This window comes from Rhea americana, unplaced genomic scaffold (genome assembly GCF_003343005.1).
Source record: "Rhea americana isolate MKP2758 unplaced genomic scaffold, rheAme1 scaffold_118, whole genome shotgun sequence".
NCBI classification, from domain to species: Eukaryota; Metazoa; Chordata; class Aves; order Rheiformes; family Rheidae; genus Rhea; species Rhea americana.
Window position 1 is genome coordinate 2,879,843 of NW_028185239.1, and position 17,841 is coordinate 2,897,683.

The 17,841-nt window shown below is 36.7% G+C and overlaps 1 protein-coding gene across 28 annotated transcripts in view; it reads left to right on the forward strand.

Moving 5' to 3' along the window:
* Positions 1-17,841, forward strand: part of ABI3BP (ABI family member 3 binding protein) — a 167,813-nt gene that overhangs the window by 130,229 nt on the left and 19,743 nt on the right. For all 28 annotated transcript variants that reach the window (XM_085319502.1, XM_085319567.1, XM_085319544.1 and 25 more), the window contains 5 exons: positions 1,506-1,616; positions 4,381-4,464; positions 6,271-6,339; positions 7,337-7,549; positions 13,417-13,528. In XM_085319502.1, coding sequence (XP_085175628.1) covers positions 1,506-1,616; positions 4,381-4,464; positions 6,271-6,339; positions 7,337-7,549; positions 13,417-13,528 — 589 coding nt within the window. The remainder of the gene's footprint in view (positions 1-1,505; positions 1,617-4,380; positions 4,465-6,270; positions 6,340-7,336; positions 7,550-13,416; positions 13,529-17,841) is intronic.

Below are 17,841 nucleotides of genomic sequence, written 5' to 3' on the forward strand. Positions count from 1 at the left end.
GCAGTAGAAGGGAAGGGATTCTTGTTTTTCTAGACTGCAGTACAGTAGATCCAATTGTTCCGCAGTCCACTGAATGTGATATTACGGCTTGCATGTATTATTGGGGTTGTATTGTTCAGAAGGTACAGTATGTACCCCATGTATGTTCCCTAAATATGGGGGAGATAATGTATTAATCATACGTGGTACTGTGTAGTAAAATCTAGAATATAATGACTTACAGCTACAAAAGTTTTGATTCTTTTTCAGGCCTTTTTTTAAATCACCTGCATCTCGGGATTAAAAATCAATGTAACACTTAAAAATGCTATTGTCAAAACTTTTGAATCTTCCTGAAGTAGATAAACAGTTGTTTCCTCTCTAGATTTGGGTGATAAACCCCCTTGTGTTTTAAAAATGACTGCATAAGTCCGAAAGGAAAGAGGAACAGAGAAAGATGGAGTTGTTACTGCTTATATGTTGTAAGAATTTCTGAAAAGGTTTTCCTAAATGAGTCTTTGAATCTTCTCCCTTCTCCCCCACAGTCACTCTATTTGTAGTGTAAACTAGGGTCTGATAAATAGAGTCTGAAGTACTCTGTGTAGCCAGTAAGCCAGTATCAGGCAACTTGCAGATTTGTTGACACTGGCAGAATTATAAGAATTGTATTACTCTTGAAGATTTCTTCCTGTTAAGTATAAACAGTCTTTTCTTACATAAACATATTATATATATCTCCTATTTATTTTTCAAAGGAGAGAAGTGCAAAGGTGAATAGTGGAAGAAAAAATCCTTTCCTTTACACTTCCTTGGTATAATATAATCCTTTGTAATTGCATGGAAAGTAAAGGAAAAGATTCTGTAAGTATGAAGCAACTGATTTAGCCTCTCCTTTCAGACCTCACTGTCAAATAACCTTACAAGATAGATGTTAGCTGGAGTTGTGCATTAAAAGAGCCTGGCCAGTTGCTTGAGACGTTTCTGCACAATAATTCTTTCTAGCCATGTCAGTGCATAAACTGACAGTGACTTTTTTGTTTTTCACTTTTGAATGGTATAGGATAACATACCTTAATTTTAATTTCCCTTTTGCTACGTCTTTTGCTTCAAGCTGAAGGTGACTTTTTTTTTTTTTTTTTTTTTTTTTGATTAAAAAGTACAAAAAACTCATGAATTTTGTGGGTAGGAAACTAGAAAAGTTTCCAGATACAGTGAGGTGGTGTTTATTGGGGAAAGAAGTATTCTGTTTGGCTGTCAAAAAAATACTGTAGACAAAAATCAGTAATTGTAAGACTTCCCAAAGAAACTACATTTTTTCAGTGTAAAGTTAGTTTAAAGCTTAGTTGCACACATTTCCCAAAGAATTTAAGGCTCCTTGCAGATTCTTACTTCACCTCTCTACTCTGGGTATTAAATCAGATACGAAACATTGCTTGAAAAGTTGAAGTATAGCTTGTTGTGGGTTTTTGGATTTTATGTCATTTTAGGTTAAATAATTAACAACGCTGTTTTGTGGTATCATTCAGTAACAGCATCACCTGGCCCTCACCGTTCTCCTGTACCTCCTGTGAAGCCCACACAAATGCGAAGAAAACCTCTGCCTCCAAACACAGTGACTGGTAAACCAGGGAGTCCAGGTATCTTGACCTCTTCAGCGTACATATATTATGTTGTATGAGATACTGACCCGCTTAGCTGTACACAGGAAAGTTTTGCAAAGATCACCAAATGTGATCTCTGCAGAAGCTGATCTCTGGAACATACATGCCTTATGTCTTTCATTCTTCACTCGCAGATTCTGTTTTTCTTTTGTTTTCTTAACCTGGTTGTGTCAAAATGATCCGTAGTAAGGTAGCTGAAAGCCAAATAACATAATGCAAGCCACAGTAAGGTTTCCTTTAAGATCTACCTTAAGAACATTTCATGACTACTAATAGAATTTGCATTTTACTTCATCTACGAGTCTGATGGGAGATATCTAGTATCATGCTTCAGTACAGACCCACAGCTTGTAAGGATCTGTGGTTATTTCTTAAGGGAATTTTGTCCCATACGTATGGCACATCCATTAACCACTGCAAATAACTTGAGTTAATAACATCTAGAAGACTAATTGCACTGTGAGGTAGAGTGACCTGAGCATGTGGAAAGAGTATTTCAGCTTCATTAATGCACTACCATGTTTCTGCTTCTCAGTATCAGTAGAAGAGTACATCAAATCTTTCACATTTCTGATTTTATTTTAATTTGATCTTGAAGGTAATACTCAGTATCCATACCTATGTTTTGTCTGCCTATTAGGATTCATAGATTAGCATTGTTCCAGATAATCAGAAAACATCATCTTGTTGTGCTTAACATTGTAAAAGATACTTCTTTCTCCACATTAATCTCTGTAGACCACTGAGAATATAAAGATCTTGGCTCTGATTTATTTTTTTATATCCTTTTTTGGTTTGTTTCATTTGGGGTTTTGTGTGCTATTAAGGCAGGGGGTTGTAAATTTTTTTTTGCGTACTCTTGAGAGCAAAGCCTGTTTGGGTACTATAAAGAGAATACAGCTCCTTTTACCCTCTCCCTCCTTTACCCGTCTACACAAAAGCTAATCCCTCTCTACTTTTGCAGACATCCTTGTGAGAAAGCTTATCCCAGTGACTAGTCTTCTTGCTGGCTATTTTGGGACCTAAATAAATCTTCAGTATTCCGTGTAGCAGATCAGAAGCAAGAATCTCAAAGCTGGCTAAACAAGCTGCACATTTACTTAACGGCAGAGCCAGGATAGAAATGTTATGCCCATGCTTGGTGTTGGCTGGTAGTGTTTCCTTAATAATAGCTATAGCAGAAATATAAGGTATGGTCAGTCTTAAACTGTGACACACAACAAAAATTGACCTGATACATTTTCTTTTGCTTGGAAGTAATGGAGTCTATGCTAATTTTCTCCATTAAGTCTTTAATTCATCTACCAGTATTTTGAAATTTCACCTTCTTTTTCCCACACACCCACTAGAGGCCAGTTTATGTGGTAATCTGCAGTTACCATACCTTCCTAGATATTCAAGATGGAATAAATTGGTTAGATGATCTGGTCCTTGCTTGTGGGACCAGTTGCAGATTTTCCTTCTTCTGTATTTCCCAGTGTTCTGTCCAACTTAGTTTTCAACATCGTAATTGAGTTTCTGCTGATTCCGTGGAGAGACTGTTCCATAGCCTTAACAGGAAAAATTTGCCTCAGTGTTCTGGACTCAAGTGAGAATCTTAATAAATTCTCACTTTTATTCCTACCTTCCATTTTTGCTTTTGCCCTAGTTCATTGAAGTTCTGCCTATTCAGTCACCATGTTCTTACATGTAACATACGCAGGGAAGGTGACTATATTATGTAGTTTTCAACTTTATGGGAGTGAGATTTAGTAGTCATGCAGTGATTGCTTGGGAGTATCTTCAGATTTTGTGTGTGTAGTTCTGGTCTTCTACACCCATTTTAAAAACAGTCAAGATATCCTTTACCATGGATTGTGTATCTCTTAGGAACTTGTTTTCATTGTGAATTCGTATTAGCTGACAAATAAAAACAATGTTAAGTAATCTAAATTCATTTTTAAATAGATATTTAATTATGAGAGAGATAGTGCCTCTAACAATCAGTTTTGTCAAAAGTAACAGTGCTAACTACAGAAGAGATCAGTTCAGAAAGAAACCTTTTTCATTGAGGCATATGATGTAATAAACATTGAAATTGTTGGACTTCATTCCATTTTTCTTGTTCGTTTGAAATGCATCTGAAGTTGTTCAGTGGAAATTCCAAAGACTCCAAAGATGGTTAAACTGTTAATGTAGACCATAGTTAAGAACTCTGTGTTTATCAATATCTGTATTCCTCCTTTAGTCTTGCTAATATACATTCTGTATTGAGGATGGAAATGAAAGGACCTTAGCTGTATTTGAGTGGAAGAATGCAAGTTTCAGTTGTTGACTCCAGATCTTTTGTCATGTATTTTATGAAGGGATGTTACCTTGGTCGTTTGTGTCCCTTCACCAGTCTGCATAGGATGGTTACCTGCCTTATAGCCAGGTCATGTTGTGACTGATTGTGGCCTTCAAAGTGAATCTCAAAGTAGCAAAGAATTTTCTTACTAGAAGGAAGAAGAAAGTAATTTAGGCAATACGGACAAATCAGAGCTTTCCTAAATCCAACTGGAAACTGTTGTGTATGTATTGACAAAACACCATGTTTGAAATGAAAATATGTGCTTTCCTCCTTAATTCATGGTCCCACTTGCCCCATGAAGTAGCTTTCAGAAATCTGAGTCCTGTTAGAAAAATCAAAAAGCTGTTTCGCTGTTTTAAATAGTGAATATCTTGTTGCCACAAACTCCTCCTTTCCCTATCACTACTTTAGCTAAACCTGCTGGACCAACAACATTTGTGAAGACAGGAATACCATATAAGACACCAACAGCTTCTGCAACTCCAGATTATTATGGTAAGCATATTACATATGTAGTTTTATTTTATTTTTTTTACATGAACATTAAGGTTTCCTGTAGTTATTTCTTTTCTCTTGTTTCTTTTCCCTAAACTATATCAATGAACTATGTATTTAATATAAGAGGAACTCTGTCTGGGATGATTCTGATTTCCCTCAGTGATACTTTGTGACTTCTGTAGACTGACTGAATTCCTCTGGTTGTCTTTGGATACACATCCGACTATAATGAAATTTATATGATTGTCTGTAAATGAGATTACGTGATTGACCCTTCTGTCTTCCTAGAAAGCAATATATACTTAGTAGACTTTCAGTACTATTCAGTGGCTACCTTGAATCAGTGAAGGTAGCACATAAGGGACTTCCTTTCCTGAATATTTCCTTTTGCACAGAACATAAATTCAAATCAAATTATTACTTTACAGTCACTGTCAGTGCTCAACATAATTTTAGTGTTATGTATAGTCACCCAGCTACCTGATTGACCTGACCATTATGTGGGCAGAAAAAAATAAAAAAAAGATGTACTAACCACATGGTGGTTAGTTGGTAATTAGTCCTCTATAAAATTAAGAGTAAGGGACATGTTATGATCTAAATCTCCTCAAAGTGGCATACAGGGAAAGATGTGCTCTGAATTAATTTTTGAGCCAAAATATACAAGTTTTGGTATATTGTCATAAATGATGCTGATGTTAATTTTACTCAGTTTATAGTAACACTGAAACTCTTATCTCTTTATAACGATCTGAATTTACTGTGACTCATGCTGCTCAATAAAGCAAGCTGGATGCAAGACTTACAAAAATGATTGCTGTGAATTTATGGCGTGTCTCATCCATTGAGGTCTTCTCGAAAGTTCACACATAGATGCTTCGGTTTATTGCTTTGTTTGACCAGAAGATAAAAGCTTAATTAAATAATTACAAAGCTATCTCTTTTTCTCAAACATATATGTGCTTTTTTCCATCTGTGACAAGTGTCTAGGGACAAGTGATAGATAGTTTTTGACAGAAATAATTCTTTAAAGAATAAAATGAGGCCCCAAAATATGCCAATTACTGAGTCACATTCAGAGGGAACAGCATGAAGCAGTAATATCGCATAAAACATTTTTAGGAGCTTGCAAAATGCTTTTCTTGAACAAAAATACATTTTCTCAAATACCTTCAAATTTGCCACATGAATTGTGATACTGGATGACTTTGCATTGTAATAGCTCTAAATTCTGTCAGGCAGTGTGTTTATATCTAAGATAGGATTGTGTTCAGAATAGTGGCTATTTACCATAACATTGATGTCATGCACTTTGATTGCTTTAGCACATTTCTATTCGTCTGTATCCTTGCATTTGGTTTCCTTCAGATTCTGTGAGTTGTGTGCTCTGAAGAGAGTTTGCCATGTCCTTGTCACTATATTTAGAGAAGTTCATGTGCCAACATAATAGTGTTACATATTTTCTGAGCATCAACCAAGCCTCAAGCTAAACAGTCAGTACAGTGCAAAAAGGTTGTAAAAGGTCTGAAGTGCACTTTACATACATTGTAAGATTTGAATATAGCAGCAGTCGTGAACTGCGTCTTTTGATTATGACTGTATTAGCAGTTAAGTAAAAGGTTTATTTAGCACCACAGCCTAAATGGGGTCTTTAAAAGGGAAAAACAAACCTGCCACTAAAGGTGTACCATAGAAGAGCTTTTCAGGCAATAATATAGAATGTCAAAAGAATTGTGAGATACTGCAATTCTAGCAGTGTATTCACACTTACTGCAAATTGTATTGTAACTTTATCTTCCACAGTTGATGCAACTGTCTTCAGCTCAAGTCCTACATCAGAAACTGATTCTTCAGGCAAACCAAGATACCAAGGTATGACTTTAATAGCTGTTCGTATTGCATCGAACCCTGAAAACATTTCTGTCACTTGTAAGCATGCCTGGAGAGATGTTGCCTCCAATATCAATGCACCTCATTACAGGGAATAGCTCATCATGTTTATTTCATCCTTTGTCCCAAATTGTGCATATGGTAATATATACTAGACTAAATAATAAAGTAGTCATTGTTATTGTGGTAATTTAGAGAGATTAGCGAGGTTAGATGACAGGAAGTGGTCTTGGACCAAAAGACTTGTCAGTTTTTATCAATTAGTTTGGTTAAAGATACTATATCTCTGAATGACACTATCTTTCTTACAGGAATTTATTACATACATCTAATTAAAGTTTGAATTTTAAAATGAATGTGTTTGTCTTCAGTAATCATCTTTTCCTACTGTTGATGCAGAATGCAAGATATTTGTCGCAGAAGGTTTGTTTCAAGTTTCAATCCTTCGCCACTGACAGTGGCTGAGATTTTGATGGTTGCATTCTAAACTGCGAGTTTAGTGGTGGAAAGACTGTAGGCTAAATTCGTTACTCCTGATGAAACAAAGTGACGGGCATTACCTCTTTGAATTAGCATAGCACCCAAAAGCTTCAAATGGAACTGTAGTGTCATTTTACTACAGAAAGAATAAAGTTAATTGTCCTGTTTTATGAGAGAAGGTAATCTTTTCAAATTCTTTAACAGTGCATATCACCCACTAATACCTGCACAGTGATATTTCTTCAGCGGTACCAATGGGAAAAGGTTGAAGGGAATGTGGATTCCACATCTAACAACTGTGGGGAAAAAAAACAACAAGCAGCTTGAAGAGGAATGTTGAATGTGTTGTTTTCACTCTTCAACATTTGCTTTTGATTTTGTTTTTCAAGAGATTTTCTCCTTTGTGGCCTGAACTGGAAGTTATGCACTAGGTGGAATGGTATCCATGTTTTGTCAAAGCACTCTGTATTGAATAACAGCTCTTTTGTATTACTCTTAGCCCCTCATGTCAAGTACATGAAGAAAGACGATGATGTGCCTTGTTCTATCACAAGCTCCCTTGAACACTTCCCTCAAGAAGAAGTTGGCAGCAAGGAAGAAGCTACTCGTCCTCCACAAAACCCTCCAACCAACCTCACAGTAGTGACTGTTGAAGGCTGCCCAACTTTTGTCATATTGGACTGGGAAAAACCAGACAATGACACTGTTACTGGTCAGTTTGATTTCTTTATTCATTATATCAGAATATAGTATTTTTAGCTTATTTTTACTTTGAATGACACTGGTTTTATGTTGTATATAAAATATTACTATCCCAAGGGAGTCTTGTACTCAGATTCTTTTATTCCATGTTATTGTGGACTCCAGTGTGGATGAGAAAATGCTACTGGGTTAGGACTGGAGTTTTTCACAATTTTATCATTGGTGTCTGTGATAACAAAAAAGATACTTAAGAGCTGTGACCCTGTGTCTGCTCTTAATTTCTGGCTTCCCTATGTACTATAGGTAAGCAAAAAACCTACAGCTTGTCTTGTAAGATCAAGTCAAGAAGTTCTAGCAAAGTGAGAGTGATCTTTATTGCACACACACATACACACACGCGCACGCACGCACACACACGCACGCGCACACTCACACAATGCAGACACGTTTGTCTTGAGGATGATGTTGGTCAGTAGGCAGGACACAATGAAACCTTATATCCGTCCAGTAAGTCAGTAGAACTCCACCAGTGTAGTACTTGCTGAACCCAGGGTGAGGACCCCAAGTTCTGTAAGTTAAAAGAATCTGTTTGGCTTTTACATTTCAAAGGAGGGTTTTTATATTGAGAGTAACTACTTCCTACTCATGCATGAGTGTGCAGACAGGGAAGCATGCAAAAAGACCGTTTGTATCTTTTCTGCCTTCTTGTGTATATGAATACAAGCTTGCCAGAACTGAACATTGAAATTAAGTAACATCTGAAAATTATGGTTCTTCTCTATTGTCAAATGCTCCCATTTTTACCAGAGACATTAAATAAAACTCTAATTTGCAAAATCRCTAGCTGCTGCCAAACAAATTTTGCTATGTGTTTTATTACAAATGGGCAGAATATGTAAGACTAGGAATTGTAAGGAGTAAGACTTAATCATTGTCATTCATTTCAGCATACAAGTCAAATGTTTTCAGATAGTGCTGCATATGCATGTCATGAGAGATTTCAGTGCAGGGATCTAATTAGGTGACTGTCACAAGCAAAGCTACTTCCTTCCCCAAATTATTGCACCTCTGACTTCTTAGAAATTATTGCTAGATTCTCCTTCCATTCTTTCTTGCTGTCCTCTCAGTTTTAGAAAAAAATTAGCCTGCACGCTCTTTTTCTGGAAAAGATAATAGAAGAAAGTTGGCCCTTCTGCTTATTTAATATTAAGGGGGGAAAAAGTAGGCTATAGGCTGATACAGTACCAACAAGAAAGAGGAATTATTAGCTGGATTAACTTTCCATCCTGTGCTTCACCATAGAAGAAATGTGACCCTATTCCTAGCCTTAGAATTAGGCTGAGGATAGGCTCTTTGTGAACTCTCCCCATCTCAGGCAGTTCTGCAATGCGTTTTTTATTCAGGGGATATTCTTTTGTTGCTGTTGTTATTTTGTGGCAGCTTCCACAGACCAGTCTTTACCTTGATGTGATCAGATTGTCTGCGTGTTTTCCTGGAAGCAGAACTCTTGGGTTCTTTTTTGAATGTATTAATGAACCCACTGTAACACAATCATTTGCAATCATTGCAAAAAGAGAAAACTATTTCCACTTTAGCTGATAAAACTGTCAACATGCAGTATCTAATGATGAAAACAAGGCCCTATTGCCTTCTGATACTGTTTATTCCCTTTCTTTTCCAGTGCATGTTGTGATATATGTAGCAAGCAATACTATGTTTTTTCTGATTTTTTAGGTGGAAACCCTCACTCTGTTCAGTTGAAACAGCATTTGTGTTTCAGCATTTGTGATAGTTCAGTTTCTCTGAAGTTTATACTTTCTTTTTTTCTGCAAGACAATTTTCTGAAAACTGAGACATCTGATATACCCCTCCACTGTTTCCAGAAAAAAGATGAAAATCTTATGCAGAGTATGTGAATAATGCTAACATTGCTTCACTAAGAGAAACTTTTCTTTAATATTCCCTTCAGATGTCATCTTATATAAAGGCAACAGCTTTTCCATAAATAGTATCTGTATTCTTTTCTTCAATATGTCTAATATAAACTGTTATAATTATAAGGCTTAAAGATGTTCTCTTTGAGCTAGTTTGCCTCATCCTCCTAAATTCAAAAAATTACTCATTTAATGACTCATCCAACATCACCTTCTAAATTCAAAAGATGGAATTCAGTACCATTTTCTGAAAACAGTGATTACTTCATATTGGCACCAATATGATGTTATTTGTTTAGACAGACTTAAATCAAGTTTTCAGTCATCTATTCTTATTTTTGTATTTTTTCCGTGTTTTCTCAGTCTTCTGATTGGGCATTAGATTTTTCGTTTTAACATCTGGTTTCAGAAAGAGAGAACTATGGAAACAAAAAGCAATGTAATTTTTTGAGCCTTTTTTGTTTAAGGTTACTTTGGGTGACTTTTAGCAAATACATTGCACAAGAGTTTTCATCATATCAGACATTGTAAAAACAGAATTGTAATACAAAGGTCTCACAAATAATAACCACAGCCATGATCAAGAGTGCAAAGAAAGTTGGGATTTGCACAGTAAAGGTCTGTATGTTATCTCTATAGTGCATATGTTTGGGTGTATTTACAGTTGGTAGGAGAGGGGATCAGAGTCCAGCAATAATTCCTTTTTAACGCTGAATTGCAGCTGATGTTTTATCTTCTTTTTTGGACAACAAATAGGTCCATTGAGAACTAATAAACTAAAAAAAAATCAGCACCACCAGCCTGTCACTGGCTAGCTTTTCATTAAAAACTTGAAAGTTAGAAGTATCATGGGAAAAAACAGGAAAGTAAATAAAGTTTTCTAGACATTTTGTAACTGCTCGTAGGTGAGTCTGTTTCTGTTTGGCCTTACAGTAGGTTGCATGCTTTATTCTACTGAGCTGTCGATCTGCTTATTGCAGACGTTCTTTGAAAATTTTCTCCTTCTTTGCTCACTTAGAGTTAGCAAAACTACATTTGGTATCATAGTCAGTTTTTAGAAAGGGCAAAGGAGAGAAATTGGGGAGGTTGTGAACTTCTTCATGAAAAACCAAAATTCAGCAATATTCTCCATGTGTTTCTCAAAAGAGGTAATTTGGAGTGGGGGCAGTCCCTGCTTGGGGCTGTATCTTGGACAGGGTTATGCTTGCTTGGGGCCAGGAGGAATGTCTTCTCAAATATCTTGTGTTGTTTCCTTGTTCAAAGCATGGCTTGTGCTTGACTGTATAACCCAGTGAAACAAGAAACAGCCACAAAAGCACAGCCATGGGGGACAGGCAAGGGAAAGAAGGGTCACTGCTTGCTGGCAGTAGAGGTAAAAGTCAGCCTTTACTGAACAGCAGTCAGAATTAATACCTTGGGGAATTGTTTATTTTCAAATTACTAATTTCACTGCCAACAGCTGAGTGGCTGCAGTTTCAGCTGTGGGTTTGGTTGTACCTGAGCAGACACAGGCTGACCCGTACCTTGTGTGCCAGTTTCAACAAACAGCTCTTTCCACCTCTTGAGTGGAAATTCCAGTTCTACCTAGTTCCTGCTGGCTCCAGTTGGCAACTATGTTTTTGGAGCAGTTTGTTTCTTGAGATGTTAAAACTGCAAATTCTTTGGATGAACTGGCACACAGGCATAACCAACTAAAGAAACTAGCTGAGTGCTTCTGAGTATGCTGCAATTTCCTCTAGATATTACACCTCCGAGTCTGCAGTACTTAATTCTGCTCATTTAAAGAAGGCTAATGTAACTACAGGTGAGATAGAGAGTGAAGCCTGGGGAAGAGCATAAAACATGGTGGATTTCCTGACTTGAGGATTTTGCTCTGAGCATAACTATATCACCAATAGTTTCCAACCCCCAGGGATGCTCCAGAAATGAACATTGCTCCACAAAGGAATTGGATGTCTGTCCTTCATCTTGTGTTTCGTCAATCTCCATTGGCTTCACAGAGTTCATGATGTCAAAATGAGTGAGCTTAATTGCTCAATAAATGCAGCTTAAACAATGTCAGTAGATTTTGAAGATATGTAAATAAGATATTTTTAGATCCTACCATTAAATTAGCTGTGAAAGCAGTAACATAGGACAGGTTACAAAGAGCTTTAGGGGCACCATTATTGTCCAGTTGAATCTGAGCCTTTGAATTTGGCAGTCTAACTAACTAGTTCTTACACAGCTGGAAGACAAACTATGTATCACCTTCTTCCTTGCTTGGCTCTGGGGGACCTGTAACTTCAGGTCAGCGTGGGTGCACTGTGTGGCTGACAGAGTGAATTCCCTGTGCGTGGAGAATGAGGGATGCACTACATTTGTTCCATTGCTCTGGTGATACTGTAAGAGTTCACCATCTATATCAGATATTCACATTCCTAAACTTTAAAAAATTTCTAACCTTGATATTTCAGGGACTTGATAGACATCATGGTCTAATGGATGAAGGTTAGTGTGTCTTCTGATCAGGCTAGTCTGAAAGAATTCTTTCTCTTTGTGGTGATGCTGCACGCGGCTGTTGCTTAGGCAGAGCTTTCAGTTTTGTTCTTAGTCACCTGGTAAGAGTGCTCATGAGACAAGTTAATTGTAGTAGAAGTTTGACCTTGACAAGAGTATGTTAGTGCTAAGTATTATCTAATTTGCATAAATATTGGCTAAATGGAATATGGCTGTTACCATATATTTTAAAATCGTATATTTTAAACTGTAATGTTGATAAATATGTTGTTTAAAATTGCAGCATTTCCTCTACAGAAAAGATAACTAAAAAAAAAATCCTTTCTATAATTTTATCTAAAGCTTTGGAAGAAGAGAAATGTAGAATTTTGACAGCATGGAAAGTATGCAAGACATGTGGACCTTCATCAGAAAGTGTTGTGTATTAATGTCACTGAAACGTCAAGATTATAAATTCATAAAGATACAATATATGAACTCTCAAGACTTTAAATCCAAGTGAGAATTCAAGTGTGACAAATTTTAAAGGTTGTCTTGTTTACAGAGGCAGCTGCCAGATCTTCGAGGGGAGAGGGAAAGGAGTCACTTTTTTTCCCCTATTCAGTTCAACCAATTTGCTGACAAAACATCTATTTAGCTTCCAAAGACTCTGAATAAATAAAAATAAAATCTGGATGGTGCAGTGCTTATAATAAAACCACTTCTATTTACATTGTATAGGTTTATAGATATCAACTGTAGTAAATTTCAAACTAAATACTAATGACTTTATGCTTTAGTAACATAACAGCATTTCCTTCTGGGATGGTAGAGTGCTCATTGTAACCAGTTTGTCATGAGTAATGTGATATAGACTTTTATGCAAATCTAATCATTAATATTATTTCTCCTTTCGTATTCATAAACTGGTTAAAACCAATGCTAGAAGCAATTAGGAAAGATGCATCTTAAAGACATTTAATGAAGTATAGGCTCATTGAGCCATATTTGAGGCCAGTGTTACAAAGAAGGACTATAAAGCGAGGTCTGTGTAGGGATTCATGCTTTTAAAGACCATTCTGTTCAAAGCTGGAAGACAGAGCAGAAGGAAAATATATAGTACAAGAGGAAAATAAGTAATAAACCTGAAGAAGACATATAACAGAAATAAAGTTATTTAATTGCAAACTAGCAGATTTCTTAATTTGCCACGTGTGCACGATCACACGTGGCATGATGTTAGTTGTTAGGCAGTTGTTAGGCGCTCAGCAATCTGGAACTGTATATTTAAGGACTTTTCTTAACCATTTTAAAGTATCGATATCCAGACTTGTTCATACAAGATGTTCATATGACTTCTTAAACAGCAGGAGAGAAAATTAGATGAAAACAGAGAGAGCAATGAAGAAGATGCTGAAGTGAGGGCTGTTCTTTAATTAAGTTTCTCTTTGCTATAATTTTTCAGAGTATGAAGTTGTGTCAACTGAAAATGGAGCAAGTGATGGTGAAAAGGAGCAATCTATTATCACTACAAATCAGACTCATTCCACCGTGGAAAACCTAAAACCTGACACAAGGTAATTAAATAAAATTTTTTCTTAAGTTAATCCAACTAATTCAGACTTCAGCTGTCTCACACTTTAAATAAAAATATACATATAAAACTTTGCTTTTAGTCCTATCCTGATAGGAAGAGAATATGCTTTGTTTTTGCTTTCAAGTCAGCAGATAAAACATATTTGAGGAAATTTCCAAGGGTACATATGATCTGGACAGATTGCAAAAGTGACATGTTCTGTCAGAAAGATTAATAGCTAAATGTAAGAAAGTCTGTTGCTTTTTATCAAAAAGTTAGAAGAATTTAGCAGATGAAAACCTAAGAAGATTTTGCAGAAGTTGCTATAAACCTTCATAGAATTCAGTTAGTCCTTTCCGAGGACTACTTTTAATCATCCTATACAGTTCTTTTCTTATGGCAAGGTGGGATTAGGTGAAAGATGTGTATTTTTCAAATTTGAAAATATATTTTAAATCCAACTCTCTTCATATCAGTTCTCTGATCATTGTTAAAATATTGTACTTGAAGACAAGTAGAAACCGTGTGATTCGTAACAACTAGCTTTCTCTAGCTACTTTCTTAAGACACTCTATGGCCTAAATCACCCTGCTGGTACTATCTATGTGAACAGTGTGAACCTTCATCAACTCATTTCATTAATGTGCCTAACTGTTTAGGTCTCAGTTATCAACTACATAGAGCCAGTATTCATAATATTTCTGGCTGTATACATAAATACTATTTAGAAGTCATATCTGAGGAGTCATCTTCAGTGAAAGTCGTGGCTATTTTGTGTTTCAGATCTCTTTGTATTTGATCAAAATTGGTAAAATGTTAGTATAACCTCTGTTGTGTGAGTTCCAGACATTCGAGTCAAACAGAGAACTGCATTAATTTGTTTCCAGGAAAGTTTTTCTTTTTTCTAAGGGTAAGTACAGCTGATCTGCTGTTTCCACAATGAGAGTGTCTAACAATTCCAGCTACTTTGGATAGGTTGGCTTCCTCAGAAAGCTACACTGGTTAATAAGGAAAAATATTTATCCTAGCAAAGCAAGTATCACTACAGTGTTTGCAGTTATCTTCCTGTGGTAGTTGACCCAGCAGTTGTCTGCTATTTTCTCTCGGCTATAATAGTTACTCCTGAGATCAATACTTATGTTTTTATTTGAATTCTTAGTTTGACCTCTGCTGAAATGGAATTGAGGAAAAGAAATATTAACTTGATACATCAGATGAGGATTTATGCATACAGTTCTCTCTGGGGCTTAAGGATACTCAGCAGAACAGGTGTAGGCTCCTTGACTGTTTAGGTGGATGGTCATTCAAATGCTGGAAATATAAATTAGGGCACTTAGGAAACTTGGCCATTGTGTTTCACTGTGGAGGGGAAGCATATATTTGTCCTGTATATGTAGCTTTTTTTCAGTGCAGCCAGCAAATTAAAAATGTGTCATTGAAATCCAACTGATTGTCTATGTCCCAGGGAGCTAACCCAAATGACAATATCACTGAGTTAAAAAAAAGAAAAAATAAAAAAATAAAAAAAACTCATCAAGAATAATTCTTCCATTTCTGTGGTAAGATGCAAAGCAGGGAAAAAAGCACTTGTCCTGTGTTTCAGTGTTGCTTATTGATTGCATCAGAAAGTTGCTGAATGTCAAGTTGTTTTTTCCTGTAAGACCGTTCACTTAGCTTTGGTAACTGGATTTTTCCATTTCAGATAAACTGCCCTTTTTATTACTAATTTTATTTACTAATTTTTAGTAATTTTTACTATTATTATTATTAAATTAGCAGCAGAGCTAAAAATTCTACATTGAGCCTACTGAGCTTACAACAGCTCCTACAGGGAAGGATGAAGAACTATTGCAGAACTATTCCCCAGTGGTGGGGAAGAGGAGTGGAAAAGAAAAGCTAAGTAGATTTATGATACCCCAAAATAACTTCTCTGGGAGACTCCATAATCCATAGGTGGGCCTGTATTGCTGTGTACTGCATCAAGAATAACTACCAAGAGTAACTACATTATTTTCTAAAGGTGTGTAGCTTGTAATGAGATGAACTGCTGCTACTATTTTTTTTTCTTTGTTAAGAGGCAATTAGGGTGTATTAGCAATAGAACTGGAGACAAAGCATCACTTGCCTCGACCTCATCAGTGGAAGAAGCTTAGACAGCAAAACAAGTGTCAGCTGAAGGAAAAAAAGCAGGCACTGCTAAACTTGTCAGGTCGTTCTGCTCTGAAGTAAATCTGAAATAAATGAATTGCACCTTGGCAAGTACTGTTTTAATAATGAGACTCCCTCCTATTGTACACTAAAGTTGGTCATGCCACATGTGGTGACAGAAATGGGATAAATCAGTTGAGTGTAGAGAAGACATAGAAGGAAGGTAAAGCACTGAATGCTGAGGTCCAGATGACCCAAAGGAAAGGCATTTTTAGACTCCTGTTAGCTCAGAAAGGAAGCAAGATAGAGGCAGCAGGAACCATCAGAAAAGACGTGAGGCAGAAGAGGTAAGATGTTTTGTAACTCTAATTTGGAATGATTCTGCCAATCCTATGAGAGGACTTTCGATTTTAGTAGACAAAAGCAGACCAAAGACTGGAGAAAAGTCGTCTTCTGGAGTGTGAACTTTGTTACAGCAAACTAGAATTGAGATCGAAGCTGACTCTGACAGAGGCTGGCTTAGGATACAACCTTGAAGGGATAACTTTTTCCCGAATAGGGTGGTGGTTTTAACAATCCTCTCCTTCCCTCAAGGGAAAGACAAAGTCTTGTTAGATTCAGGAGGCCATCAACTCCAAATTGAAAACATCTGATGAATACAAATTGCAGCTGTGCATGTTCCTTGAGTTGCACAGGATGTAAAGGATGTAGAGTCCTTCCCAGAGTGGCTGTGTTTGATTAAACTTCCATTCCCAAATGTAGATTTCCCAATTTCTGGGACCTCTTGAGAGCTTTGGCAGAAGCACAAGAAATTGTTAGTATTTGAATCCATGCTTGTTGGAGCACTAAATTCAAGGAAAAGATGATAGTGAAGACAGCTGGCATCACACAGTGTCAGTGTTGTGACAGATGGCATACATCCATAGTAAAGGTCTCCTCTCTATCAGGAGCTGATTGCTCACCAGAAGGCAAAATGGAACCTGTGGACACAGCTGACTGAAATAAGAGGAAGAAAGACAATGAAATGCAGCTCAATTAATTTATTAAGAGTCCCTGAAATATCTGCAAATTCATGAAGTAATACATTAAATCTGAGAAGCAGTTTCCATAACTGGCCTGTAGAGGAGATGGAACTAGAAAAGAAACTTGGAAGAGAAAAATAAATACCTCTTGAACAGGACCAACATTTACAGAAGTACAAGCAAATATGTGGAAAGGGAGAGGCTCAGTAGCAGAAGATAGATTAGCTGGGGAAGAACCTCTTGGCCCTAAAACAGTTTGAAGAAGCTGACAAACTGAATTTGAGACTAGTTTTTCCAGCTTTTGGTGAAGTTATCAGCGATCCCATGCAAATCTCATATGCTGCTCTGAAGTTTCGGTGTGTCCAGAGCTGAAGGTAGTTCATGACAGATCGAAACTGGACAGATCTAAATAAAGACTTTTGAAAAGGAATAAAAATAATTATGAAGGTGGTATTTCAGTCTCTATGGGTAAATTTAAAGCAGAAGAATCCTAGAGCAGCGAGAGGGTTCAAGCCTGTACTTCTCCTGATGTATATAGTCCTGGAGAAGAGTGCGTGAGTGAGTGTGGAAGAGGCAGAAGAAGCGGAAAAAGCAGACTGCATCTTAGCCTGCCGGCTCGTGCTGTTTGTTTGCTTTTATGTTTTAAGTTCTTTTAAATAGATCACGTTGCTACATCTCTGAATAGCTATGCAGTAAACCAGACACTCCTTTCTTCCTTTGAGCTTGCCTTTTGACAAGGTAGCTTTTAAAGATTAAGAGCTAAGGGCCAGTCTTTGAAACTTTAAGAAATTTGGACTATGTTAAGGAGGCAGAGTCTCAAAGAGAGGTAGAGCATCTCTCATGAAAAATTGCATGTGTGACTGCAATTTTTAGTGAGTACAAACAGGGAAGTTGAATGGAATAAAAATTTCTCTGAAATACAGGATTGTCATGTTATATTCTGTGTGTCCATTTAGCTGTCTGCAAAGTGACTAAATCCAGAAAAAAATTATTCGCTGAAAAAGAGAATGTATTCTGATTTGCAGTACAATTGTCAGGTATTTGGTCTTGACATACTCCTGCAGGATTTAAATCAAGATTCTCTATGTTAATGTGGAAATGAAAAGGAACTTTCATAGGCATACAGCAGCTTATGAGAGTTACT